The sequence below is a fragment of the Neodiprion fabricii genome, chromosome 2 (assembly GCF_021155785.1).
Source record: "Neodiprion fabricii isolate iyNeoFabr1 chromosome 2, iyNeoFabr1.1, whole genome shotgun sequence".
Taxonomy (NCBI): Eukaryota; Metazoa; Arthropoda; class Insecta; order Hymenoptera; family Diprionidae; genus Neodiprion; species Neodiprion fabricii.
Window position 1 is genome coordinate 746,306 of NC_060240.1, and position 27,183 is coordinate 773,488.

The 27,183-nt window shown below is 42.5% G+C and overlaps 1 protein-coding gene across 3 annotated transcripts in view; it reads left to right on the forward strand.

Annotated features, from left to right (window-relative positions):
* The window catches only part of LOC124176334 (titin homolog), a 65,828-nt gene that overhangs the window by 8,528 nt on the left and 30,117 nt on the right, over window positions 1-27,183 (forward strand). For all 3 annotated transcript variants that reach the window (XM_046557494.1, XM_046557492.1, XM_046557493.1), the window contains 14 exons: window positions 21-20,449; window positions 20,511-20,862; window positions 20,920-21,168; window positions 21,246-21,392; window positions 21,466-21,792; window positions 21,870-22,042; window positions 22,125-22,230; window positions 24,376-24,539; window positions 24,678-24,899; window positions 24,968-25,218; window positions 25,285-25,448; window positions 25,525-25,795; window positions 26,252-26,488; window positions 26,779-26,911. In XM_046557494.1, the coding sequence (XP_046413450.1) occupies window positions 21-20,449; window positions 20,511-20,862; window positions 20,920-21,168; window positions 21,246-21,392; window positions 21,466-21,792; window positions 21,870-22,042; window positions 22,125-22,230; window positions 24,376-24,539; window positions 24,678-24,899; window positions 24,968-25,218; window positions 25,285-25,448; window positions 25,525-25,795; window positions 26,252-26,488; window positions 26,779-26,911 (23,225 nt within the window). The remainder of the gene's footprint in view (window positions 1-20; window positions 20,450-20,510; window positions 20,863-20,919; window positions 21,169-21,245; window positions 21,393-21,465; window positions 21,793-21,869; window positions 22,043-22,124; window positions 22,231-24,375; window positions 24,540-24,677; window positions 24,900-24,967; window positions 25,219-25,284; window positions 25,449-25,524; window positions 25,796-26,251; window positions 26,489-26,778; window positions 26,912-27,183) is intronic.

Here is a 27,183-nt window from a genome sequence, read left to right on the forward strand (position 1 = left end):
TTTTTTTTTTTCTGTTACAGAACACAACGTGATCGAACTACCTCCTTTGCGTTTCGTGAAGGAAACCTCGACTTCCGGAAATCTCTTAATGGAAGCTGTTGTGATCGATGTTTCACCGGACTATTTCATGGCGGCGGAAGAAGATCTTCGTACCGAAGCTGATGTGGAAGATGTGTCCATTATGGAAGATCAAACTCAACCACTGTCTTCTCCCGAGGTACAGGCAGACGATGGGAACCAGTTTGATCGAGCCATGACAGCAACTCCGCTAATTGGAGAAGATGGAAGGCCGATACGTCCGCCACGGAAAAAGTCCAACAGCGTATCGTCGAAGAGTGAGAAGAGCGAGAGAAGTGCGAAGAGCCAAAAATTGGAGTCTGAAAGTTACCACAGCGCTCGGGAACCCACAGGTCAAATCTCCATCAAGGATGACAGTGACCCATTCACTGACGCTTTGTCCCTTCATTCTCAAGTTGCGTCGACGTCGGACCGAACGAGCCAAAAAGACGCGTTGAACCGGAATCAGACGAACAAGCAGAGCAGCGGTGAAAAGACGTCCAGTCTTGAAGGTGACTCGTCGTTTGACTCGGTGGCAGGTATTCCGAAAAAGAAAAAAGCTAAAAAAAAGAAGGGGACAAACCTATCTCAGAAAGGAAGCTCCGAAGATTCGTCGATGGGAAGCGAACACTTGAAGAAGGACAAAGTAGATGCTGATAAGCCTGAGGTTTCATTTCATCTTGAGCCTATCGTCAAGGTCAGCGAACAGTACGTCGAGGAGGGTGATGGTCTTGCAGTCGTGGACCAAGCCAATATTGTGAAACTGTCGAATTCAGATTCAGAGAAGTCGTTATTCAAGAGCAACAAGGAACGATTGATCCAAAATATTTGCAAACTGACACAACCCGTTATGGTAATCCGCAACGCTCTCGTAAACTTGAACACGCTCTTCGAGGCTGAAAGCGAGGCTCAACTAAACGCTATTATCATGGAGCAGATCGTTCTACCGATTCAAGATCTCTGCGCGGAAGTGTCACTCATCGAGGAAAAGGCCCTAAAAAATGCTGGCGATAAATCATTGGCCCAAACGACAAGGATTTCTTTATTAGAGTCCGTTAGCGGCCCGATGGAGGAACTTCTTCGAGGGATCGAGTTAATCAAACGTCACGAAGGGCTGCAAGCTGTTCGGTCAGACCTGATTATCTTAGAATCACTGACTGACCCAATCGATGAAATTTCCAGCGGACTGGCCAAAATCGAATACGAATTGTCAGGTAAAGCAAACTGTAAAAAACCAATTGCATTTCAAAGGATCATACAGACCACATCCCGACTGAAGAGCAGCATCGAAACGCTTGACAGTTTGAAGCATGGTTATCCCGGATTTTCTAGTCGATTGAAACGTATATATGAGAATCTTGACCTCTTTATAAAAAACATTACTATAAATCCGGTCGATGGTACGACCGAAAATATCGACACGATAGTAGTCGAAACGCTGACACGACCGGTAGAAGAATTGGAACGTGTTGTCAGACATTCCTTAAACAATTCGACTGGAGAATTTGACTCAGAATCCATACAGCACGTGATCACATCTCTGAAGGAGTTGAAGAACAGATTGACTACTCTCATCACAGCTCTGGAAAGCTACGGAAAGGAGGCATCAGATTATTACTCGATTACCGTCATGGCGCTATCCGAGGCAGTCAGCGAGGCGTCTGAAGAACTTACAAAGCTGTCAGAAGACAATAATGACTTCGCAAAAAATTTGGACCTGCAAGTTGCGGCCAAGTCAATTCTGGACCTTCAGCGTACCATTGAAGTTATTTCGTCGCTCCCCATCAATCCACTTAAGCATTCAAAACCGCTGCTTATCGCTGTGCAGAAAGGGTTGGCTCAGATACTCGAAAATGTAGTATTACAGTCTGGTAAAAGTAAACTAACAGATGATAACAATTCCTTAATCGTCAAATCTTTGACTCAACCAGTCGACAGGCTAAACTTGCAGTTGCGAAAATTAGAAACAACATATGAATTACAGACAACTGATTTGAATAATCTACTGGAGTCTCTTGAGTTCCTTGATCATAGCGTGACGACGTATCAGAAAAATTTACTGGGCAGTGGAGATGCAAGAAACTCCAACATTTCTGCACTTGAAGAAGTCAAGGATCCCTTGGACAGGATTATTGATCGCTTGCAGCAGGATACGGTTGCAAAAATTCAAGACAGCGGAGTGTCATTAGCCGTTGAAAGAATGAAAGCCACAATTTCCGACGTACTCACTGCAGCTGACGAATCATTCTCCAGCCAAGAAAGAACTTTGGTTTTGCAAACGTTAAAGCCACCACTAACAGCGGTAAATTTAAATTTGGACAAAATCAGGCATATTTGTATTGGAAAAATTGGTGACGTATTTATCGTAGATTTGATCCATAACTTCTATCAGCCAGTCGTCGAGTTGTCGAATCTTACAACATGTCACGACAACGAAATTCTCAGTAATCTGGCATCAATAAAAACCAAAGTGCACGGCTCTATCACGACCATAAACACGAACGCAAAGGTGAAGGGACGCCAAAATAGCGATGAGATCAAGGCGATTCTACCGCTCATTCAGGATCTCGAAAAAGCTATAACGCAGGTTGAACTTCTTATGGAAACTGTTTTGCACATAAATAAACTGACAGGAGAAGTGGATTTGATAAAAAACGTGTTCGATCAAATTACCCCAGAACTGGCTCTGACATCTGAAGCCACCGAACGATTAACCACGTCTCTAAATAATGTTATCAGTATCGCTAAAAGCGTGAAAGCCGGGGCTGCAGTCCCTGCTCTCGATACACCAATGAATGAAATCAAAAATTTTGTTGAAAATGTCTTTTCAAAGGTTGATTTAGTGAACGGCATCCTGGACAATGAGAATTTCGCGATTCTGTTGTCAATTGATAAACCTCTAAAGTCCGTTCACGCGGCTATTGATAGTATCCAAACGGAAATCGTCGGCGGAAAAGTGAATGAAGTAGCAGGCCGAGTCTGCGTCACTGCCCTAAATAATATGGCTCAGCCGTTGGAAGCGATACAGGTTAAATCCACTATAATACAGGAGAAGCTTGCGGTAATAACACCAATATCCACAAAACTGATGGAGCCTCTCCAGACTGTGAAAACCAACCTATCGGTGGCTCTGAGTGAGTACGAGGTGATCGCGGAAAAGCGGGGGCGTTCTTCTTCTCTCGTTAATTACCTCGAAGAATTAAACCAAACTTTGAATAACATCGTTGAGTCTAAGAGCGACAAGGAAACAATTGCGATTCTGGCCAACTTGAAGGGGCCACTTCACGCTCTGCAATCATCGCTGGAGCTGCAGGATCACAGTTACGAAGAATTAGTAATCCTAAGAAGTCTTGAAACGCCGATTGCGAGTCTGAAAACTGCTTTGTCCTCACTCTCAGAAAAGCCAGCAGCCATTAGGATATTGCAACCTGTCTTGGCAGTGCTGAATAAAATCGAAAACAGAGTTCCAGTGGTCGTCAAAGAAATCGCTGTAAGGGAAGAGCGAGAAAACTTGGAGCAAGCAACGGAGTCGAAAGAAATACCAACGAAACTACAGCAACCGTTAACGAATATCCTGACGGTGATGTCTGCCGTTATTGACGATTGTGAGAACTCTCCAGATTCTAAAATTACTGTGTCTCTAAGAGAAGTCAGACAGAAACTTGCGACAGTAATCAATAACGCCCAGTACTTGACCGACGAAGACATGGCATGCATTCTAATCGACCTGAAGCAGCCGTTGCTCAATTTTCAGCACGCATTAATAGCGGCAGAACTCAGTAGCGATGAATTAAGAATCATCGAGAACTTCGGCCAGCCAATTTCAGAATTAAGAGGTGCCGTCGTCGAAGTATTGCAAGAGGGGCAAGCCGATGATGTCCAATCGGTTGTAAGCCTCCTGGAAGAGTTACAAGAACAGATACTCGAAGTCACTACACCTGGTTCAGCAAAACTCGAAAAAGCTTCACTGAAATCGTTGACAATAGAAGAACCGCAGACGCTCGCCGATCAGATTCTTGATCCATTAATCGACATCCAGTCAAAGATCAGCGCAGTGTTACTGGAAACGGAAAAAATTGACAGTCCCGTATTACAATCTTCAGAGCTAGCTTCAAGTCTAGTTGAACTAAGGCAGTACGTTTCTAGTGCGGCTCACGCCGCTACAAGGTTGAATGATGAGGAAATAATCAATGCTTTGACAGACTTATGTGAACCACTGGTAGACCTTCAGTCAGCATTATCCTTGGATCACGCGCCAGAAGAAATGTTATTGATCCAAAATATATCCCCACAAATCAGCCAGCTCAAGCAGATTTTTACGACTGTTTTGGACAGCGTTCCTAGTGCCGAAAGCGAATCCGTGAGACCAACCTTCCAATTGCTCGAAGATATTCAAAACCAAGTTCCTGTTGCACTTGAGAAGTTTCAAGTTGAACAGCGATCACAGGAAGGAGAAAAAGCTGTGGTCACCGAGGTCAAACCACGCGTCCTTGCGGCTTGTGGCATTTCGACAACTTTGAGTAACATTCACTTTGCACTTTCTTCTGCTTTAGAACAACATGAAGCCACCATGAATAGGGAGAACCTGCCCCCTTCCGTTATTGCTGTGAATTTTGAGGACATTAGACAGAACATCGCTGCTCTGGCTGTAGCTGCTGGGTCCACATTAGAGCCGATGAATGATGAAGATATAATCATTGAACTGTCAGCATTGAAAGAGCCTTTGCTTCATCTGCAAAGAGTTTTATTAACCGAAGAACACGGTGCAGAAGAAGCAGCTGTATTGAAATACATCGTTCATCCTGTGCAGGAACTAAGAGCGGTAATTTCTAATGTACTTTACACCACTCGAGCTGCAGAAGTACTTCCAGTTTTGGAAATACTCGAAGAGATCGAAAAAGACGTTCCATTGGTAGCTAAAGAAGTCGCCAAGAGATCAAAACTGTCGAAAGAGAAATCAAAACGAGCCGAGACAGTCACTCTACAGAGTCCCAGATGGCTGGCCGGTAAAATATCACATCCATTTACCACAATCCAGGATACGCTGACAGCAATTTTGGAAGAGAAACGAAAATCAAGTACTAAAAAATCCGGGGTTACAGCATCAATAGAAGCCTTGAAACATACAGTTACCGATATTGCCATCACTACATCTTACTCCGAGCCACCGCACGACGAACAAATTATTGAGATACTGGCGGGATTGAAGGAGCCGTTGTTAAAACTACAGGAGGCTGTCACAAAATATCACGAACCTGAAGATCTCGGCATTCTTGAAGATATCAAGCAGCCTATAAAAGCTCTACATTTGGTTACATTGGATGCTCTGGAAAACAGTAAAGAAGATTCTCTTCAAAACGTTATTGAGGTTTTGGAAGAAATCGAGAATCAAGTGCCGTTGGCAATGAAGGAAGCAATTTACAAAAAAGAACTGCAGCAAGTTGTTAAGTCATTGGAACCCGAATCTGCAGACATTGAATTCTGCACACTAGAGAGTGAAGTACGCGAGAAAACTGAAAATCCAGTGACTGAGACTAAAGAGACCGAGATCAAGGTTATAGATGTTGAGTCACAGGGACTGGAAACGGCCTCAAGTGATACAGCTTCTACCATAAAATTATCGCATGTATCATCTGACGATGGTGCAACAGTTTGTACTGCTGAATCTATGAAATCTGGGTCACAGTCGTTGAACCAAGCAGATCAAGAAATTTTTGCCTCCGATTTGTTAAAATCTGAAAGTGTACAGATAGCTGAAGAGAAAGAGGAATTGGTAAAAGAAAAAGCAATAGTTAGCGAAGAACTCTCTAAACCGAAGACTGCGGAAACACCCGCACAGGTTGAAGCCACCAATGTGAAACATGCACCAGTGATCAGTTTGGCTACGATAGTTTCCGAGCCACTTCTGCAGGTTCAGCTTAAGCTGGCCCACATGCTGGACGACTTTGACCAATTGGTGGACTTAAACAGCCATCCATCGGAACTTAGTAACAGTGTTGAAGACATAAGGCAGTCAGTGTCTACTTTACACATGTTGACAGCTCCGTACGGCAATGCACTGACTGATGAGGAAATCGTGAGTGCTTTACAAGAATTTCTACAGCCATTAGGAAACCTCCAAGACGTGTTGGGCTCCAAAAAACATAACAACGAGGAACTGCTCATCTTGAACCATCTTGATCAGCCGATTAAAGAAATAAAAGACATTGTTCAACGCGTTGTCGAGACTAAAAAAAGTGAGAATCAAGCAAGCTTCGATGAAATTTTGAAAGTTTTGGAGCAAATCGAAATGTGGATTCCGCTGATGACGAAGGAAATTAACACGAGGCAACAGATGCTGCAAATTCTGCGTGACATATCGAGGCCTCTCGAGATCATGCACAAGTGTATGGTTGACCTTGAGGCAACTGCCAAAGATGCTGTGGAGACTGATGTTGCAGCTTCTCTGGGCGAGCCAATCAACGCTCTAAAGGAAACCATAATTGGTATCACAAGAGACTTGGATATGTTGGAGCAGCAGCAAAGCACCATTTGGGAACTCAAGGCTCTGGTTGAGCCTCTAATTGAGTTCCAGAGTTCTCTGTCAGTAATTAAAAGCAGTCAATGTGTCGTTCCCGAGACGATGCTGCTTGCAGAAAAGAAGAATGTCATCTTCCACGCTGTGGAGGGATTAAAGACTTCGATCAACGCCACGGTAGAAAAGATTGGAAACCACAAACATGCGAATGCAATAGTCAAAACGCTCATAGCTCTGAATCATGCCATGACGACAGTTCAACAGCAGGTGAACAAGACTGATTATACTCGAAGACCCAGTGTCACGCTCAGAGGCCACATGATCGGCCCTCTAGACCACCTCAGCAAGGCTATATCAGCTCTCGAAGACTACATTGACCAGGAAACCTACGAAGTGATTTCCCAGTCATTGGAAACCCTGCAGAAGCAAATTCTGCTGGCGCAAGATCAGTTCAATCAAACAGACCAGCCAATCGACGAAGAAGTGATAATTGAGGGATTCTTATACCCGACGAATCAACTTCAGTCAGCGTTAACGATGCTGCGAGACAACCTTGAGAAGAAATCAATACTACCCATAACTTCTGCCTCGGTGGAATTACTTCAGGAATTCAGTGAATCTGTCATGGAGTTGAGAAGATCTTTGACGCTGTTACATAACGAATTGAGACACGAGACCACAGGGGCATCAATAATCGAAACTTTATCGGCCATTTTCATGCCGCTGGATAACATTAAAGAAATCATAGCGAAAATTGTCAGCGATCCTCCGAGGACAGAAGATATCTTGACTGTAAAGGATCTTCCTAAGCGAGAGCCATCTCCTGTTAATCAAGAATTGAGAAAAGCCATTCAAGTCGCTCTGCAAACGGAGGAATCTAAACAACAGGAAACACTGAAAATTGAACCACAGTCTGAGGTGAAAAATGCGACGCAAGTCATACAGCAGGCTGAAATGTCTACTACTGAGAATATCACAGATATTTCAAACTTAATCAGAGAACTAGCTAATCCACTGCAAGCCCTGCAAAAGACTTTCATAGACATCCAAGAAGCCAGGACTGAAATTTCGCCGAAATCAGTAGAAAACTGGCAAGCTTTAAACCAGCATCTGAAGGACTTACAAACCTCTATCGCGGTAATACAGGAAGCTGCAACAACTCCGAAAGGTGAAGATAATTCTAAGCCGTCAGTAGAAAATCAACTTTTGCAATCTCTGTTCGAATTAAACAACGCCATCTCTACGATTCAGCCAGAGACGATTGAAGCAGAGAAAATTTCGGAGTTAAAAACTGAAAAGAATGTAAAAGCTATTGCTGTGTTGATTCAACCGCTTGAAAAACTGCATGAATCGATTGGTATCAGTCAAGAAGAAGCTGTTCCACATACAACAGAAGTTACTGAGACGAAAGTTACTGATCTGATGGTACTAGCGAAGCCAGTCGAAGAATTGAAAAAATCCTTGGTAATTTTCCAAGAGCAAAGTACGTCTCCTCAAAAAATTCATTTACTTGAAAAAAGTGTATTAGAACAGGCAGTGCAACTCGATCTTCGTCCCGATGAAGCTTTGTCTACTGAAATACCGAGTACATCAGATGGGCCAAAAAGCGTACAACAAGAATCAAAAATGGAAACAGAGCAACAATTTGAATCGGATAAGAAATTGGCAGAGCCTTGTAAAGGAAATCAAACTTCAAGCCTTTCGGAATTACAAACAATCGAGCTAGAATCTTTGGATAAGGGCAAACCAGACTGTTTAGTAAATCTAAAGCTGCTTACACAATTTATTATAGACCTGCAGACGAATATTCCCGATATACTTACAGAAAAACTGTCTACCGCTGATAAGCTCATTTTGGCAGTTACACAAAATCTCGAGAGATTACAGCAAATACAAAACATAATTCAAAGCAGCGATCACACAAATACTCTATTACCCATGGTAAAGCCTTTGGACGAGTTAAATTCGGCATCTGCAACGATTAAGGCTCAAAGCAAAGAAGGCATCACGGATTCTAAACGACTGACTTTACTCAGAAAACTAATACTGCCAATTCAAGACATTCTCAATGCGGTTGAAGCTATAAAAAAAGAAAAAACTGTTGTTGGACTTCAGTCTTTTGAAGAAAAAGAAACTCGCAATCTCCTGTCAGAATTAACTGACTCAGTGAAAAGGTTACTGAAACTGATTAACAATCTCACGTCCAAGAAAGTCAAGATCGTAGAACCTGAAGAAAGTGAATCGACAACAAAAGATGACATAAATAATATTCACCAAACCACAGCCCAGCCACTCGAAGAATTGATTGAAGCCATCGTTGTTTCCCAGGCGCAAGTCACTGACTCGGCTGCTGATTTCCAAGAGACATCGGTCATAGCAGAGTTAGCTGATCGCCTAGAAAAATTAAACACATCGATAGTGCACAGCGGAGACGTCGAAAACATTACTGAACCGCTGGAGGAACTGAAGCAAGCGATCACTTCTATTCAAGAACAAGTAATAGTTACGGAAAATGCGGAGTTGTCAGATGGCCAGCAAATTTTATTAGGCATTGCTCAACCGCTTGCTGAAATTCAGACATCCATCGCTGCCATTCAAAATCAGACCATTGGCGAAAGTGAAGACGCATCACAACTGGAATTGCTCACCAAACCTCTGGAAGAACTGAGAACGAAACTAGCTACAAGTGAAGAAAGAGTTCTCCACGAAGAACATACTGGCATAATGTCGGAACAACTAACACCCTTCGAAGCTGTAGCAAAACCTCTTCAAGATCTTATTGACACTATCACTGTTACTCAGAAGACTTCAACGCTGGAAACTGCAACCGACAAACCAGCACAACCACACAATCAATCTGCGGATAGAAGTGTTGAGAATGAAAAGAAAACTATCACAGATATTACCGGCGAAATCGTAAAACCAGAGGAGCAAAGTACTTCCACAGCACATAACGCATTGCAAAAATTGATTTCCCCGTTTGAAGTGCTTCAAAAAATTATTTCAACCAGTCAAGAAGTCCATGAAGAAAACGTAACACTGCCGACTGAACGTGTAACAGCCCAAGTAATCGTGCAAGGTCTCCAAGCCGTCGAAAACGCAATCGTTGCTGTGCAGTCACAGACAGATCGCGATATTCAAGGTACGAAAATTATCAACCACTTATTGGCGCCGTTGGACCAGTTAAAGCAATGTATTACGGTGATTCAACAACAAGCTATCGAACCAGTTGATCATGCACCCAGCCTACATTGCCTCAAAGAACTCGCACTTCCTCTTGAAGAACTACAAAAATCTATGGCTATAGTTCAGGAACAACTTGCACATGAACGCGTTGAGAAGCTGGCCGAATTTCTAACTCTTGAAGCTCTGGCTCATGAAACCGAGCAATTACAAAAATTGATCTCTTCAATACCAGAACAAAATGTATCTGAAAATATTCTTGAAAAAGGAATAAAAGAACTTGTGGAACCCGTTAAAGAGTTGCAGAAAGCTGTCGAAAGTGCCCAAATATTATCGCAGAACATGGATCAACAAGTCATCTCGGAAATTAAAAAACCCGAGGAATTGCGTTCAATTACTCAACCACTACAAAATTTGCAAAAAATCATAGTCGCCGTTACGGAAAGCAAAGAATTTGCAAATGTCGACGAATTAGCCAAACCTCTATCCGAACTTGAAACATCACTCACTTTGGTACGTGAGCAAGCTATAGCTAAAGAAGGTCTCGAAATTAAAATTCTCAAAGTGTTGGTAAGACCACTTGACCAGTTGCAAACAGCAATTCTATCTGTTGTAAAAGTAGGTAAGGAACAAAGTACATCTGAAGAGGAGGAAAGAAAAAACTTAGTAATAACAGAATTGGTTGAACCGATCCAAGAATTGAAACAATCAATCACTCTTATTCAAGATCAATCACTCGAACCCAGGGATATTGTTTTGAAAACTGAGGAGAGAATATTCACACAAACAGAAGAACCAACGTCAACTGTCAGAGTTCAGGAACGGCAACAGGTTGCCGAAACAATAATGGAAAACGTCCCTGCTGAAACGACACAAGCTCCGAAAGCAATGGAAACGGGTTTCACCGTTCTGGAAGGAATTTCTGTTTCTCTCCAAGAGCTCCAAAAATCTCTAGCAGTAATCAGAGAACCAGAGGTCGACAAAGTTACGACATCAGATTTACCGAAATCAGAAGACGTACACTTTTTGAAAGTGTTGTCGAAGCCGGTTGATGAACTGGCGAAATTCGTCGTTCTAATTCAGCAACAAACTGTACTAGAAGTTAGCAGTGACGTTCTTTCTGACGAAAAATCAGCAACAATATCACAAACACTATCTAAACCACTGGAGCAGCTTCGAGAATTCATTGCCGTTGTAGAAAAACAATCTTCGGAGAAGCAGAAAGCCGAAAGTTCTCTAGTGAAAGCGATCGTTCAACCCCTCACAGATTTGACCGCATCTATAGCAAGTATTCAGGATGAACTTGCAAACAAATGTAGGGTCGAAGCTCTCCTGAAAATTGATAATATTTCAGCCTTGAAGGCGATGGCTCAGCCTTTACAAGAACTTTACAACTGTCTAGTAAGCATTACTCAGCAAGCTATTGTGGAGCATGGTGCAGAAATAATTTCGGAAGAGCTACCGCTTGAAATGCAGGCTAAAGTCGGAGAAGAGCTTACAAAAGATACAGCTCTTGTTGAAAAAATTACGGTACTGGAACCCACTGCTGAAACAGTTTCACCGGAAGACACTTCGATGCTCAACACTTTGGCTCAGCCTCTGGAAGAGCTGCAGAAATCTCTAGCCGTCATCGAGGAGTGTACGATTATGGAACGTGAGATGAGTTTTTCGTCCACGGCAGAGGAACCAACTATACTGAAGGTGTTGATTGAACCTCTGGCAAAATTACAAAACACCATACTTGTTGTTCAGGAGAAGGCAGCCACTGAACATACCGAGCAGATACATGAAGATACCTTAAAATTATTGGCATTAGCTGAACCTTTAACTGAATTACAGAAGGTAATCGCAGTTTGTCAAGAAGAAATTACAGTTGAACTACAGTCAACATCAGTGACGGCAATGAAAGATGTTTCTGCACCAACAACCATAGCTCAGCCTCTGGAAGAACTGGAAAAATTCATCGCCATTGTACAGCAGCAAGTAGCAATCGCATCAAGCAGTGAATTGACTTCGGAAGCTGAAAGTTTGTCAACACCGCAGGTGTTAATTGCACCACTGGAAAAGATTCAAAAATCTATAGCTGCCATTCGAGAGCACATAACGTTTGAACCAGAAACAACATCCGTTTCACTTCAAGACAATGCTGCTTTACTCAAGGGTTTGGAAAAACCGTTGAAAGAAATTCAACAGAGCTTTGCTGCGATCGAAGAGCAAGTGGAACTGAATCCTGAGAAGATTTCTACCTCGGACAAAGAACATATAAATTTGTTGAAATCTCTGGCCTCTCCACTTCACGAACTACAACAATCGATAGTCGTTATCGAGGAGCAGGTATTGGTAGGGTCTGGCGATCAGTTGATGTCAGAAAAAGAGGATATTTCGATACTGAAAAGACTAGCAGCACCCGTGATCGAGTTGCAAAAATCCATCGCAACCATCCAAGAACAAATTGTGGTTGACCCTGGAACCGTGTCAATTTTAGACAAAGAAAATATAGATTTTATGAAAATCTTAGCTCAACCTCTTGAAGAGCTGGAGAAATGTGCCGCTATCGTAGAACTTCAAGTGACTGTCGAGTCAGGCACTGAGGCGATGCCAGAAGCTTCAAGTTCGTCAACTGTGCAGGCGTTAGCCATGCCGCTTCGAGAGATTCAAAAGTCTGTGGCTGTTATTCGAGAGCACATGGTATTCGAATCAAAAGTGGCATCTACAATAGACCAAGACAACATCGAGCTACTGGCAACGCTTGCACAGCCGCTGAAAGAGATGCAGAAGAGCTTTGCTGACATCGAGGAACATGTGGTTCTGGAACCCGGTGTAGTCTCTATCTCAGATAAAGAGGACATCGATTTACTGAAAACATTAGCTTCACCTATTGAGGAACTGCAACGTTCGATAGCTGTGATCCAGGAGCAAACACTTGTGGAATCTGGAAATCAATCGCTGTCAGACAAAGAGGATATCTCGATTTTGAAAACGTTGGCCAAGCCGATAATTGAACTGCAAAAATCTGTTGCAACCATTCAGGAACAGGTTTTAGTTGAGCCTGGCACAGTATCAATTTCGGAAAAGAATGATGTGTCACTATTGAAAACCTTGGCTCATCCTATCGACGAACTGCAGAACTCAATCGCTGTTGTTTATGAACAAATTATTGCCGAGCCAGGCACGGACAGCACCTCGAAAGCTGAAGGTATGCCTTTGCTGAAGACACTGGTTCATCCGCTCGAAGAATTGCAAAAGTCAATCGCGATTATCAAGGAACAGAATGTCATCGAGCCAAATGAGATTCTTATTTCAAAATCTGATATTGAAGCAATGGATAAGTTAGCTGAGCCGATCGAATATATTCAAAATTCTATACTAAATTTCAAACAAGACACAGCAGGCAATGACGACGGAAACCTGACGGAATTTGTAGAGCTGCAAAGTTTACTTGAGCCGCTACAAGCGATTCGTGACTGCGTCGCTACGATCAAGCAGCATTCTGATGCATGTGAAGTAAATGAAGCCACGGCAGTGATGACTACTATGATCAAGTCAATCAAAGAGCTTGACAATTCAATCGAGAACCTTATACCGGAAAGCATCGGGGAGAAAAACGAGCTGTTACAATTGTTAGTAGAACCCTTGGTCAAAATGAAAAAAACTATAGGAGTTATTGAAGACAGTTTGCCAAAGTTTTCCACCATCCGTGAATTACAGACACCTTTGCGCGCTTTGGGAGAATCGATACAACTTATTTATGCAGAAATTGATCAGGAGAGTCAAAGAGTAAAAGAAGTTGAGATGGATGATGAACCCCTAGTTGCCGATTGGTCGATAATCAACAAGCTTATCGACCCGGTGGAAGGAGTTATGGAATCTATATTAAGAATTGAAGAACAAGTTGCAACAGAAAATTGTCTCGAGCGAGCTATAGAATTTGAAGCTCTCAAGACGTTAATCTCTCCTCTGGAAGGTATACAGAAAAGTTTCGCATCGATTGAGGAACAGGCTAGTGAATCAAAGAGCATTGATCAAGAATTGGCTATTGAATCGATCGTAGATTCATTGTACGAGCTTGAGAAGTCAATTTCTATACTTCAAGAACAGGCAGTTGATAAGCCGGTATCACAACCGGCATACGGATTGGCAGAAGCTCAAATGCTCCACAGCTTGGTTCTGCCACTCGAAGAGTTGAAAAAATCAATCACAACTGTGCAAGATTCCTCGACTACGTATCTAGAGAATTTGGAGCAACCTTTGAAAGAGTTACAGTCGGCGATGAAAGTTGTCGAGTTAACCTTGCCTTTAGAAATAAACAGATTACATCCGAATCTCGTGCGTGCCGAGCATGGTCCCCTCAAGAGTTTGATCGAGCCTACCGAAGATATAGCCCGGACAATTGAATTGATCCAAGCAAGTGCAACAGCGGATAAAACCATCGAAAGAACTGTCGAATGGGAGGTGTTGAGAACACTGATCAAGCCTCTACGGAATGTGAAGGAAGAATTGATATCAATTCAGGCGCAGATAATCAAAGAACCCGATGAGTTGGAGACGCATCCAGTCGCTGATCGCATTTTACAGCCATTGAAAAACCTCCATCAGTCAATTTGCTCAATTGAAGAACAAGCCTCTGATAAACCGATTGTTGATCCTATGTTAATGAATTCTGAAACTTTGATTTTGAAACCCTTGGAAACGTCCTTGAATCAGTTGAAGACGACGATAGAGTCGTTAGAATGTTCAACAGACCGTTCATTGTCATTAAAAACTCTGGAAGATCCTCTTTGTCAATTACGGGCAGCCGTAAATGCTGTGCGAGATCGAGCTCTGGGAGAATCTAATGATACTAAAGTCCAAGTTGGTACCACGAAATTGATAGCCATACCAATAACAGAACTTCAAGCGTGCATTGCTCAAATTCAAGAACAGTACGCTGAAACAACGGAAGATACGTTGTCGGAAATTTCAGCTTTGGAAGCAATTGCACGGCCTATAGAAGAATTGCAGCGTAAATATGCTCAAATTGAACAAAATATTATAATGGAATCCGATTCAAGTTTGACCTTAAAACGTGAAATTCCAATCACTGAGATGGCTAATCGAGTGAGAGATCTACAACACGGTATGATGGTGATGGAGCAGACTTTGTTAGAAAACGAACAAGAAGATACTAATGCATGGGCTCTGCTGAAAGCGATGCAGGTACCGGTCGAAGAACTAGAGAAAGGTATACAGATAATTCAACATGTAGTCCAAGAAGCACATCCGACCGCAGAGTCTTTGGAGTTCAGCAAAAATGTAGTAACTGACGACGAAAAGAAAGGAGATGTTGAAAAAAGTAAGACTGATGACGAAATACGAATAATAAGCGAAGAGGAAGCTGAAATACTGAGGAAAGAGGAAAAATTAACACTAGATGAGAAAAATAAATTAGACAGAGCGGAGCTGTTGAAGAAGGAACAGCTGGACAGGTTTAAGGAAGCAGAAAGAAACGAACTTGAAATGCTTGAGGCTGTAGAAAAAAGGCTTGAAGAAGAGGTGGACAAAAAAGATCGTCAACTATTGGAGGAGATCGATGATAAGGAAACGAAAGATGGGCATACATCCGATACTATCAAGGCTGTTGCAGAGGTACATCTCAAAGCAAAAGAGACTGGCAAGGAGCAAAAAGACGATGCAGAAATGTCGAAAGCGGAAGAGATACAAGTGAAAAAAGTTGAAGAAACAGAACAATGTAAGAAAGATGTAGATGGTAAACAACAAGAGGAAGAACGATTGAAAACTGAAGATAGTGAGAATATAGTTGCTCAAGATGACCGCCAGGAAACGGAAAGAGCAGTGGAGGAAAAGGCTGCTGAAGAAGAGAAACTCATACCGGAAGACGATGCCAAGAAGCTAAAGCAAGAAGAGGGAGGGTTAAAGGTTGAAGTTGTAGGGAAAAATAAAGCCATTGAAGAAGAACAACTGAAGGAGGAAAAAGCTGACAAAAAACAGGAAAAAAAAGGAAAGGAGAAGGAGAAGCAGAAATCAAAAGCTGAAGAAGCAAACGCGAAGAAAAAAGCTGACGAAAACGAAAAAACTGAAGGAAAACAAAAAGAAAAAGAAGAACGTTTGAAGGCTGAGGAAGCAGAGAAAAAGAGAATGGATGAAGAACAAAAATTGAAAAAAGAAGAAGCTGATAGAAAACAAAAAGAAGTGGAACGATTAGAAGTTCAAGAAGCAGAAAAGAAAAGAATTGCCGAAGAAGAAAGATTTAAGGAAGAAGAAGAGGAACGATTGAAAACAGAAGCAGCTGATAAAAAACAGAAAGAAGAAGAGGAACGATTGAAAAAAGAAGCGGCTGACAAAAAACAGAAAGAAGAAGAGGAACGTTTGAAAAAAGAAGAAACTGATAAAAAACAGAAAGATGAAGAGGAACGTTTGAAAAAAGAAGAAGCTGACAAAATACAAAAAGAAGAAGAGGAACGATTGAAAACAGAAGCAGCTGATAAAAAACAGAAAGAAGAAGAGGAACGATTGAAAAAAGAAGAAGCTGACCAAAAACAGAAAGAAGAAGAGGAACGATTGAAAAAAGAAGCAGCTGACAAAAAACAGAAAGAAGAAGAGGAACGTTTGAAAAAAGAAGAAGCTGACAAAAAACAGAAAGAAGAAGAGGAACGATTGAAAAAAGAAGCGGCTGACAAAAAACAGAAAGAAGAAGAGGAACGATTGGAAAAAGAAGCGGCTGACAAAAAACAGAAAGAAGAAGAGGAACGATTGAAAAAAGAAGCAGCTGACAAAAAACAGAAAGAAGAAGAGGAACGATTGAAGAAAGAAGAAGCTGACAAAAAACAGAAAGAAGCAGAGGAACGATTGAAAAAAGAAGCAGCTGACAAAAAACAGAAAGAAGAAGAGGAACGATTGAAGAAAGAAGAAGCTGACAAAAAACAGAAAGAAGAAGAGGAACGTTTGAAAAAAGAAGAAGCTGACAAAATACACAAAGAAGAAGAGGAACGATTGAAAACAGAAGCAGCTGATAAAAAACAGAAAGAAGAAGAGGAACGATTGAGAAAAGAAGAAGCTGACAAAATACACAAAGAAGAAGAGGAACGATTGAAGAAAGAAGAAGCTGACAAAAAACAGAAAGAAGAAGAGGAACGATTGAAGAAAGAAGAAGCTGACAAAAAACAGAAAGAAGAAGAGAAGCGACTGAAAAAAGAAGAAGCTGACAAAAAACAGAAAGAAGAAGAGGAACGATTGAAGAAAGAAGAAGCTGACAAAAAACAGAAAGAAGAAGAGGAACGATTGAAAAAAGAAGAAGCTGATAAAAAACAGAAAGAAGAAGAGGAACGTTTGAAAAAAGAAGAAGCCGACAAAATACAGAAAGAAGAAGAGGAACGATTGAAGAAAGAAGAAGCTGACAAAAAACAGAAAGAAGAAGAGGAACGTTTGAAAAAAGAAGAAGCTGACAAAATACACAAAGAAGAAGAGGAACGATTGAAAACAGAAGCAGCTGATAAAAAACAGAAAGAAGAAGAGGAACGATTGAGAAAAGAAGAAACTGACAAAAAACAGAAAGCAGAAGAGGAACGATTGAAAACAGAAGCAGCTGATAAAAAACAGAAAGAAGAAGAGGAACGATTGAGAAAAGAAGAAGCTGATAAAAAACAGAAAGAAGAAGAGGAACGTTTGAAAAAAGAAGAAGCTGACAAAAAACAGAAAGAAGAAGAGGAACGATTGAAGAAAGAAGAAGCTGACAAAAAACAGAAAGAAGAAGAGGAACGATTGAAAAAAGAAGAAGCTGATAAAAAACAGAAAGAAAAAGAGGAACGATTGAAGAAAGAAGAAGCTGACAAAAAACAGAAAGAAGAAGAGGAACGATTGAAGAAAGAAGAAGCTGACAAAAAACAGAAAGAAGAAGAGAAGCGACTGAAAAAAGAAGAAGCTGACAAAAAACAGAAAGAAGAAGAGGAACGATTGAAAAAAGAAGAAGCGGACAAAAAACAGAAAGAAGAAGAGGAACGATTGAAAAAAGAAGAAGCTGATAAAAAACAGAAAGAAGAAGAGGAACGATTGAAGAAAGAAGAAGCTGACAAAAAACAGAAAGAAGAAGAGGAACGATTGAGAAAAGAAGAAGCTAACAAAAAACAGAAAGCAGAAGAGGAACGTTTGAAAAAAGAAGAAGCTGGAAAAAAACAGAAAGAAGAAGAGGAACGATTGAAAAAAGAAGAAACTGACAAAAAACAGAAAGAAGAAGAGGAACGAGTGAGAAAAGAAGAAGCTGACAAAAAACAGAAAGCAGAAGAGGAACGTTTGAAAAAAGAAGAAGCTGACAAAAAACAGAAAGAAGAAGAGAAGCGACTGAAAAAAGAAGAAGCTGACAAAAAACAGAAAGAAGAAGAGGAAAGATTGAAGAAAGAAGAAGCTGACAAAAAACGGAAAGAAGAAGAGGAAAGATTGAAGAAAGAAGAAGCTGACAAAAAACAGAAAGAAGAAGAGGAACGATTGAAAAAAGAAGCAGCTGACAAGAAACAGAAAGAAGAAGAGAAACGATTGAAAAAAGAAGCAGCAGAAAAGAAAATAATTGCCGAAGAAAAACAGAAAGATAAAGACGACCAATTAAAGGCTAAGGAAGCAGAAAATAAGAGAACCACTGAAGAAGAACGAATGAAAAAAGATGAAGCCGACGGGAAACAAAAGGAAGAGGAACGATTGAAAAAAGAAGAAGCTGACAGGAAACAAAAAGAACAAGAAGAACGATTGAAAAAAGAAGCAGCTGACAAAAAACAGAAAAAAGAAGAGAAACGATTGAAAAAAGAAGAAGCTGATAAGAAACAGAAAGAAGAAGAAGAACGATTTAAAAAAGAGGAAGCTGACAAAAAACAGAAAGAAGAAGAGGAACGATTGAAAAAAGAAGAAGCGGACAAAAAACAGAAAGAAGAAGAGGAACGATTGAAAAAAGAAGAAGCTGACAAAAAACAAAAAGAAGAAGAGGAACGATTGAAAAAAGAAGCAGCTGACAAAAAACAGAAAGAAGAAGAGGAACGATTGAAGAAAGAAGAAGCTGACAAAAAACAGAAAGCAGAAGAGGAACGATTGAAAAAAGAAGCGGCTGACAAAAAACAGAAAGATGAAGAGGAACGTTTGAAAAAAGAAGAAGCTGACAAAAAACAGAAAGAAGAAGAGGATCGATTAAAGGCTGCAGAAGCAGAAAAGGAGAGAAATGCTGAAGAAGAACGATTGAAAAAGGAAGAAGCTGACAGAAAACGAAAAGACGAAGGTGAAAGATTGAAAGCTGAGGAAGCAGAAAGTAACAAAAAGGCTAAAGAAGTCCGAGTGAAAAAAGAAGAAGCAGACAATAAGCAGTCGGAAGAGGCGAAAAAATTAGAGGAAGAAGGAGTGGCGAAGAAAAAAGTTGCAGAAGAAGAACGAGCCAAAAAGAAAAAAGTAACAAAAAAGAGAAAGGGAGAAGCAGAACGACTGAGTAATGAAGCCAAGGAAGAGGAACAATTATCAAAAGAAGGCGCTGAGAAAAAACAAGTGGAAAAAGCGGAACAGGTAAAGAGAGCATCTGAGGAAACAGAACGTACAAAGAAGGAAGAAGTCGAAAGAAAACACATAGAAGAAAAACAGCATCTGGATAAAGAGGAAGCTGGAATTGAACGTACGGAAGAATCTCAAAAGCTGCAACGTGAACAAGAAAAGAGGTATAGAGAAGAATCTGAGTTGATGAAGGAAGAAGAAGTCGAGAAAGAGAAAACAATAGGAGACGTCGAAAAATTGAAAAAAGAGGCAGAAAAGGTAGAGACCGAAGAGGCTGAACGAATCGCAAAAGAGAAAGCTGAACAGCAAAGAGATGTCGCAGAACATCAGGAAAAAGAAAAACTTAAAGAAGCCGAACAAATTACGAAAGAGCTAGAAGTTAAGGAGAAAATTGAAGAAGCTGATAAACTGTCAGCCAAAGCTGTTGAAAAACAAGAACAAGAAGCAAAACAAAAGAAGCTGGAGGAAGAAGATCGACTAAAAAAAGAGAAAGTCACAAGAAATCAAAATGAAGAAGTAGAGCGAAAACAGAAAAATGAGGCATCCGAAAAAAAACCAGAACAAGAATCAGAGCATCTACAGAACGAAGAGGTTAAAGTAAAAGAAAACAATACCGAACAGCAACTGAAGAAAGACAAGGCTGAAGTAAAGGACAAAGAGATGGAAGAAAATCTAAAAAAAGCGGTTACAAAGAAAAAACAGGGTGAACGTCAGAAGAAACCAAAGAAGGACAAGAAAAAATCCGAGGACGAAAAGTCAGAAGAAGTCGATGAAACAAAACGAGAAAAACAGGAAGATACACATCTCATCGAAAATAAACTCCAAAAAGCTGATAACGCAGAGCTCAAGGAAGAGGCAAAATACGAAACAGACACTGAAAATTCCTTGTCCATGTTATCCGAAGCCACTGACTCACTGCGCGAGGAATTGGCTCCACGAAGTCACAGAAGAAGAAGCAAGGAACAGGCCGCGATCGAAGTGGAAAGATCTGAAAGGACCAGCGGGCGGTCGAGAAGTTATGACACACAGACTCCAACGATTCTTGAAGACTCTGAAAGCCAGAGCTTGCGGTCATCGAACGCACGTACCAGAGCAAAGAGCTACTTGACAGACGACGGTGGTGAATCCACAGCATATTATTCAGCCACGAGTAAAGCAAGCGCTGGAAACCAGGAAGTAAGTTATCATAGAATATAGAAGTCGTACCATGAATTTGAACCCTGATTAAAACTTCCAGTGTGGACCACGAGACCTGAGAAATAAACCAATGTTCTGCACGAAACTGACCGATCGCACTGCAGCAGAGGGTTCTCGAATAAAGCTGACCTGTACTGTCCTTGGTTCACCGGAACCGCAGATATGGTGGTCAAAGGACGATCAGAAATTAGGTCCGAGTAACCGGTACAGAACGAGCTTCGAGAACGGGATGGCTTCTCTTGAATTCTATGCAGCTCTGCCAGAGGATTCCGGGGAATATTCTTGCACAGCCAGAAATACGCATGGACAGTCAACCACCGAGGCCAGGCTCAAGGTCTACGCTGGTTTCGAGCCCAGTCCGCTGCCGCCGACCTTCACGAGGTCCATGAAAGGTGAATACGATACTCCAACATGGAATTCATGCTCATGTGCCGATGCTTTCTGCTTAGACACCTACCGATTCACTGACAACGAGCTGGTCCTCGAGTGCCGAGTTAGAGGACAACCGGCGCCTGTTATCTCCTGGATGAAGGATGGGAAACCACTTTGTGGCGGCCGGTATCAGCAGAGTGATCTCAGCGACGGCGTGTGTCGCTTGCAAATATCGAATCCAGACTCTCTGGACAGCGGTCAGTACACGTGTAAAGCCGAAAACCAAGTCTGGTGCGACCAGATATCCCACATGGTCCACTTCGAAGGTGAGAAATTAAACAAGCGAAACCCAGAGCGTGTCAACAAATACAACCAACTCACACCTAACTATCCGTTAAATCAGGTCGTGAGACGTACGCAGCAAGCAAACGAGACCGGGTATCTCAAAGAAAGATCAGTAGAGATGTAAGGAGGCCTCATTTCGCGAACATTCTTACCGACCACAGCGTTCCTGCTGGAGGGACGATAGCTCTTCAAGTTGAAGTCAAAGGTGCCATGCAAACCACTTTTTAGCCTTCCAACCAAACATGACGTGGAATTAAAATTTAATTCCACGATTGCAGGCATGCCAGCTCCGGAAGTGACCTGGCTCCACGGTGACACAAAGAGGCCGGTTCAGCACCCGAAAGCTCGTACCTTCGCAGAATCTGGAGTGTACACCCTGATGGTTCCAGAAGCGACGGACTCTGAGACCGGTACCTACATTTGCAGGGCAAGCAATGCTTACGGCTACGTGGATACCAGCGCCAGCGTGCAAGTCGTCGCACCCAGCTCGATAAAGGGTGGAAAACCTGCCATGTTTGTCTCCCGACCGGACAACCTGATGACAGTTGCGATTGGCGAGGACGTCAGCATTTCTTTCAGAGTAACCGGAACACCGAAACCAAAAGGTTGCGCACCCTGGCCTTAATTGATTATCTCGTGTTGTCGTCCTTGACCACAATCACCTCTTATTCTCTGAACTTAGTTACCTGGATGAAGGGGATTCGAGATATCACCAACAGTCCTCGCTCACACAAGGAGTCCATCGACGATTACGTCAGACTAACCCAGAAGAGAACCCTCGCCTCGGACGAAGGGACCTACTGCGTTTTGGCGAAAAACTGCTACGGTTGCGATCGGACATTCGTTACTGTCAGAGTAAGTGGAGCGACTTCCTTTTCAGGAATAAAAATCTGATACAAATTCACGACATGTCTGTATTTTTTTTCTCGCGGAACAGGTCAAGCAGAGGGCCAGATCGCTAACGCCGTCTCCGGAATGGGGAAACGTCGATACCAGCAATTTGCTTGCTGACATTCACGACGGGCAGCGGACCTACGTCAAACGTGAGTCGTATTTTCATTTAATCTTCAATTCCGGTCACATTCAGGCGCTGCCACGGATTTGTGGTCCTTAAGCTCCAGTCGTAAAACATTTAACACTCCGCTAATTGTAAGAGACCAAATTCCGAAATGATTGTACCGAATAGCGACGTCGGACAAGGAACTCTGTGGTCCAAACTTAGTGCATCACATGTTTAAAAAACAATTGGCTATTGACCAGTGCATTGTCTGTATTGATCGTTGCTAGAGGATCGAGTGATCTGCGGTGCTGAAAACGCGATCAGTAATCAATTATACAGCCTGGGATTCTTGTTGACGAATGATTAATAGAACAAAGTACCAGATACATGTGATCATAACAGTCAGTTTCTCTTCGGACCAACGGTGTCAGAAAAAATCACTTGCTCGAGTAAAGTTCTCATTTAAATATCCAGTGGGATGTTGACGATTCGTAGATCATCGGTTATTCCACATGAATACAAGGCTAACAAAGCTAAGGAACCAGGTATGGATAACGATGTAGAAAAATAAAATGCACGGGGCACAAATCACGAATAACTTAAGAATAAACCAAGCTCCGTTTTCCATGGGGAGACTAAGCTTAGCAAAGAAATAAACTCAACGCAAGGCTCGTTAAAAAATTGTTATCTGACTATTACGAAATCGGAAAATTGGCTAGCATCCTTGTCCGTTTTCCAACCAAGTATATTTACTCGTTTACTTGACGTGCGTCGGAAACTCTGTGCTAGTTGGCCGATTCCTGGCAGGCTGCCAAACGTGACAGTTCCTTGACCAAGCCAGCCCACATTTTAATTATAAAGCCACGCGCTAGCAAATAATGATACACCTGTCTAAGCTTACACGCTGTTAATTGTAATATATTACCGGCAACTCGATAGGGCTGAGTATTCGCAGTTTTTCACCAGAAAAATCCGAAAACTTTGTTACGACTTGAGGGTTCTTACGATCACCAACGCTTACTGCTACTTTTCACTTTGTTATTGTAATGCGCATCACCGCCAAGTCTATGTGTGAAAATAAATAAGTTCAGAGACCAGGCAAGTTGATCCCTATTCTTATTAATAAGGATGCAACGAGAATCATTTTGGTAGATAAACAACCAGCTTGAGGTATTGAGTAATTCCAAAAGGGCTAAAAAAAACAAACTCTACCTAGAATCAGGTGTTTGTGTTTTGAGGGGCTTGGGTTAAGTAGAGTGTGTAGAATATCGGCAACTTGCGCAGCCAGAGGAATCTCGAGGCAACGATGCTATTTTTGTAGAGAGTCAACGAAAAACTGAAACTCAGTCCGCCAGTCAGAGTGCTCCGTGTCCCAGAAATTTTCCGAAGTCTCCCAAAAGTGTTAGAGAATAGAAATTAACGCGAGAAGAAAAAATATAAGCATACGCGGAGTATTTGAAAGAGCGTGAGAAGACGGCGTGTCATCACTTAATCCTGCAATTAGCGATAAAGTTCTTTCACATAGAATAATCATAAATTCAGGCGCATGAAAATGTTCGGAAAAACACGTTGCAGTGCCTCGTTTTGAAAAATAATATTCTTCAATTAGTTGGCCGATAAAAAATGAAAGTTGCATTAGTGAACGGTGAGCCGACCGAGAAAAACAGTACACACAACGAAGTGGAGCTTACAACGATTCAAAAGCTTCGTAATAATTGGGCAAACAGACACTGGCTGATTTTCGAATTTTTGGAATACTTAACCGGCTACCAAGGTAGCTATAGATAAGAAATACAAATTTTCTCCCCGACATCCACAATCGATTGAAAATCGTCGCCAGTTGAAAATTTTGGCGACACATCCGTCGCGGTTTTTAGTTATATTTTTGGAAATCGTAGCGTAACGATATTCACCTCGTGAAAATTGACGCGTGGGAGTGGAGAGTGATTCACATAGAAACGTATTTCTGAGAGTTAAAGAAACCCGGTCCTGCTCTCCCGCTAAATTCTAAACATACAAAACGCAAATTCCATCGATGTATTTGTTTTTCATTTGAAGAATCACGCAACTTCCCTATGGTTTTATTCATGCGAAAATATCCAGACACAGATGATCACCGTTAACATAACAAATAAATTCACCCCATTTCTTTCCCACTTTCGATTACTGATCCAATAACCGTGTGCAGATGTTCCTGGTCCAATCAGCAGCGAGCCAATTGTAGTCGACAGTGGAAGGAACTGGTTGGCTTTAAGCTGGGGAAAGGCGGAGCAGCGGGGACCAGCCCCTGTGATAGCCTACCGGGTCGATGCCTGGCTCTTGGGGGGTGATGGGGGTGCTCGATGGGCGGAGGTAGGCCTCAACCCGCGAAATTTTTGCTTTGACAGATCGTTCTCTTTATCTTGATCTTCGCCTTGTGTCGACGCAATTTTCCTTCCAGTGTTTTTCATACTTCCTCTCTTTTGTCTTTTTCTCTTTTTCTACGTAAAGCTTGGCGTCACTCCAATCAACACATTTGACGCATTCAACCTACGCCCTGGTAGCGAGTACAAGTTTCGCGTAACACCTCGAAATCGTTACGGATGGGGTGAGTCGGTGATAACTTCGACATCGTGCGTAGTCGGGGAAGTCCTCGAGCTTCCAGAGTTCACCAGCATACTACCGGGACAGCTTAAAGCCTTGGAAGATTCAACGGTGTCGCTAGAATGCGAGGTAGGCTCATTTTCTCTTCCCTGAACACGATACGCAGAACATATTTCGCACACTGCAATTACCTTCAGGTCCGGGCTGACTCGAGGGTCCAGGTGCGCTGGTATCGGGACTCGACTGAGATCGACTCCAGCGAAGAGCCGAGGTACAAGATATACTACAACGGCACAAAGTGCTGCCTCAATATCGCCAACATCACGGCCGCAGATTCGGGCCGATACGTTTGTGAGGCCACCAACAAGGTCGGCAGGGTCTCAACCTTCGCCAGGGTCCTCGTCGTTGCTGATCCCAAGATCTTGGAGGCTGACGCAAAGCTAAAGAAGTGAGCGCAGTTCGTTCTTCATACTCCGTTCCTTTCCGAAAACTAATATCTTCGACTTCTTTCCAGCCTCCTTGACGGTTCTCCGGACGAAAGACCACCCCAGTTCACCATGAGACTGAGGGATAGACGGGTGCAAATGACTTACCCAGTCCGGCTGACCTGTCAGGTGATTGGTCACCAGACACCGGAGGTTGTGTGGTACAAAAACGGGCGAGAAATTCGTCAGGATGGTAAGTCGGTAGAGGTGAGCTGAGTCCGTCTTCTTTTGTCGAAGTTACACGCCTCAATTTCTTCCGATCGCATTAGCTTCGCACATACTCTGGAACGACGAGTCCCACTTCCACACACTTGAGATAACTCACTCGACGCTGGAGGACTCGGGCTGCTACATGGCAACGGCGAGAAACTCGACAGGATCGGTGTCCTGCCGCTGTATCCTGGTCGTTGACAAGGGCATCCGCGCCTACGTGGCGCCGGAGTTTTTGTACGGACTGGATGCGACCTACACGACCCAAGTTGGAGGTGAGCTGAGGATGTCGGCCCAGGTCGAAGCCTATCCATCGGTTGGCGTAGTTTGGTGAGTATCAGAGATATTTTCTTGCTTTCCAAGGGCAGTGAATAAACAACATCCATGGATGTTGACGTTTCAGCCCTTTGGTGGGGGCCCTCCTCGGAATAATTTTACCTAAAAAAGACCACTTGAGGTCAATTGTTGAACCTATTTGTGTCTTAAAAATGATGTAAGCAACTCCACCATCAATTATGCACGTGATATCCTTTGTGTAAGCCTAGGTCGTCGTCAATAGCACGCAATTGGTGAGTATCGCGATCGAGTTTGGTCAATTCATGGTTTTGAGGCATCACGCCATTGATCGTTTCCGAATCGGTTCCCATGTGTGTAATTCCCTGCTGACGCGCGTCATTCTCAGTACGTGTCTGACCTGCCTGAACCGCCAAGGTGTTGAATTGACGTCGTATTGAATTGATTGCCTCTCATCTCACGTTCGCACTTCCGTTATTACCCTAAACGTAGGCACAGAGATGGAATCCGGTTACGACCAAGCCGCAGGGCCGTCATGACCCTGAACCACGATGGCACCGTCGAATTGTCCCTGGCAAACGCCACTCCCAGAGACGCCGGGGTCTACAGCTGCACTGCGACCAACGAAGTCGGAAGAACCGAGACCTCGGCGAAAGTCATCGTCATTGGAAACTTCGAAGAAGCGAAACCCCTCGAAAATTTACCGGTCGTTGTTGCCCCCGATATTCCGTGAGTATATAGTCAAACACATCTTTTCACCGATCGTTTTTGGCTTCATTTTTTATTGCTAATAGTCAAGTAGATTAGTTTATAAACGATCGACTGATGACCCTTTTCGTAATACTTATTTCATTGAGAGTAACACGAGCTTGAAATCAGAGGAATAGTCGTACTGTTTCACAGCCTATGTAGCATGAGTTCGACGTAAAAGAGATCGATCGATCGATCGATCGTTCGATCAGAGATATGAATCAAATTATTTCTTACGCCAATTAATCGGCCAGTCCAAATCCTTTCAGGTATTCAAAGGAGCCGCTTTTCGTTACGAAGCCTTTGTCGACTGAAGCTGTTGAAGGAGACACGGTTATAATACTTTGCGAAGTCGTCGGCGATCCTAAACCGGATGTAATGTGGCTTAGAGACTTCCTCAGGGTAAGTTATTGCAGGCGTTTAATTTACCAGTCTTAAAAAATGCGTCAGATTCCAAAAAATGAACTCACCGTGATTTTCTCGAGCTGATCATCGTTTCGTTGAACGTTTTAACCAACAGTACCTGACAATTCCTACGGTAGAAAAATCTCACGTGTGTCGCATTAATCGGTATCACAATTTGTAATCATTTTTCTATCCTGTAATTGGTATCCACCGGTACCAACAGTGACGCGGCGACGGTTGTTAGGTACATAAATATGCATGTGTGGGTA